The 1,859-nt window shown below is 48.7% G+C and overlaps 1 protein-coding gene across 1 annotated transcript; it reads right to left on the bottom strand.

Annotated features, from left to right (window-relative positions):
* Positions 1 to 302: 302 nt before the first annotated feature.
* LOC111721632 (sperm acrosome membrane-associated protein 4-like) lies at positions 303 to 1,185 on the bottom strand. The gene has a single exon (XM_023507174.2). The coding sequence runs from the start codon at positions 812 to 814 to the stop codon at positions 422 to 424; it is 393 nt and encodes a 130-aa protein (XP_023362942.1). The 5' UTR covers positions 815 to 1,185; the 3' UTR covers positions 303 to 421.
* Positions 1,186 to 1,859: the final 674 nt, after the last annotated feature.

Genomic DNA, 1,859 nt, shown 5'->3' with positions numbered 1-1,859 from the left:
GGGCTTCCTCTCACCGGAAGCCTTGGCAGAGGCTGACAGGTCATGGGAATGGGGATTCTTTCCTAGCCAGGGGTTGGAAAGCTTAACCACTAGAGTCCCTCCCAACCTGGGAGTTTCGTTATTCCAGGAGTGGGGGCCAAAGTAGAAGGAAAGAACAGCACGTGATGGGAGAAGGGATGGAACGGGGTGGGGAGTTCTAACCTCGACAGAGATAGGCCTACCAGTCTTCCCCCCTTTCCCCCTTTTCCCCCTTCCCCTTGCTCCCAGAATCCCCACATAAATCACACAAGCCAACATGGGTTCTGCATCTGATCACTTTATTCCAATTCAAGAAGGAAAGTTGTTGATCCTGGGTTGGGGTTAGGGATGGAGGATGGGGGGGGGGTGACCAGAAAGAGAAATCGAATCTCTTCTTTGCAGCTTAAAACAGCCAGTAGAAGAGCAAGGCTAGAGCCATGCTTACTACCACAATATTTGGGCCTAGTCCGATGTGGCTTGGACCTGGTGAACCAGCATTGCAGAGTTCCCCGCTGCAGCAGTAGGTGATGAAGTTATAAGTGACTCCCATGTAATCAACAAGCTGCTCCTTCCCACAGTTGGTTGCCTCCACACAGCCTTTGTTGATGATGTAGGAGATTCCGCTGGCTACACCTCGGCCCTGGTAGCAGTCTTCTTCCTTTCCACAGTACATTGGGATGCCCATACAGTTTGGAGTGTTGGTGAGATCACAGTAATAGCAGTTCTTGGCAACTACCAGCGGACTCAGGATGGCAGAGAAAAGAAGGCCCAGAAAAAGAAATTGCCTGCAGTCCATAATCACGTCGTCTCAAGGTATGGCTGAGGCAAATCTGTGTAATTCAGTGACCCTTACTCCCTAGTGAAATCTCTACCAAGTCCAAGAGTCTAGTCCCTGGCCTGAGAACAATAATTATCGTTTAGTCCGCAGTTTTCAAGTCTCTGCCCTCAGACTCCGTCCTTTTCTTCTCTTCTCTCTTGTTCTAGGCCCTGGAGACCACTAGAGTCTTGGCCCTTTTCCCTCCCTGTCAGTGAGAGGGAAGTCAAAGTGGAGGAAGAGGGATGGAAACCTCCCCTTTCCTACTGCCACCCACCCACCAGATCAGTCCCTTTCCTCTAAACTTCACACTACTTCCCTTGTTCTTAGAAAGGAAATCTGTGCCATCTGACTGTTCTGATAGCTTGGAATAAGGATGACCTCACAAAGCCTCCCTCACACATCAGAAGTTGCTCTGTGAGGTCACCAGCTCCTGCCCTTCCTCCCACCAACAGCCTAGAAAAAATGGTTTGATGGATCTCCAATCCACCAACGTGTATCCAACTGCAGAATCATAAAATATAGAATCTCACAGTTGGGAAAGACCCTTGGTGGCCTTCTCCTCTGGTCCATAGTTGACAGAGAACCCCTTCTGGGAACAGACGTTCCCAGCACTGAGGAAGATAGACTGTCACCTCCCAAGGCCTCTCTCTTCACTTTTTAGGAGCCTACCTGTTAGGAACTTTCCCCTTAAATTCAATTTAAATCTGCCTCTTTGCGACTCCCACTCATTGCCCCTAACTACCCTGTGGGGCCCAAACAGAACTCTCTTGTGCAGAATGCCATTTCAAATACTTGAGCTCAATTCCCTTGAGTCTTGTCTTCCTCGGGCTAAATAAATATGTCCAGTTTCTTCAACTGATCCTAATACTAGGCCATTAATTCTGACCTGAGAAAAGACTAAAATGTTGGTGAATGGGGGAACAGAATCCCAAAGAACCAGGGTGAGATTCGGTCCATGGCCTCCTAAGATTTAGACCCTTTTCTAGTGGGTGAACTGGATGCATTCAAGATTATCTGAGAGGTA

Source organism: Sarcophilus harrisii, chromosome X (genome assembly GCF_902635505.1).
Source record: "Sarcophilus harrisii chromosome X, mSarHar1.11, whole genome shotgun sequence".
NCBI classification, from domain to species: Eukaryota; Metazoa; Chordata; class Mammalia; order Dasyuromorphia; family Dasyuridae; genus Sarcophilus; species Sarcophilus harrisii.
This window is presented reverse-complemented; position numbering and strand designations above follow the sequence as displayed.

Coding starts and splice junctions, on each gene's coding strand:
- LOC111721632 (XM_023507174.2), bottom strand. CDS start 814: ATGGACTGCAGGCAATTTCTTTTTCTGGGCCTTCTTTTCTCTGCCATC.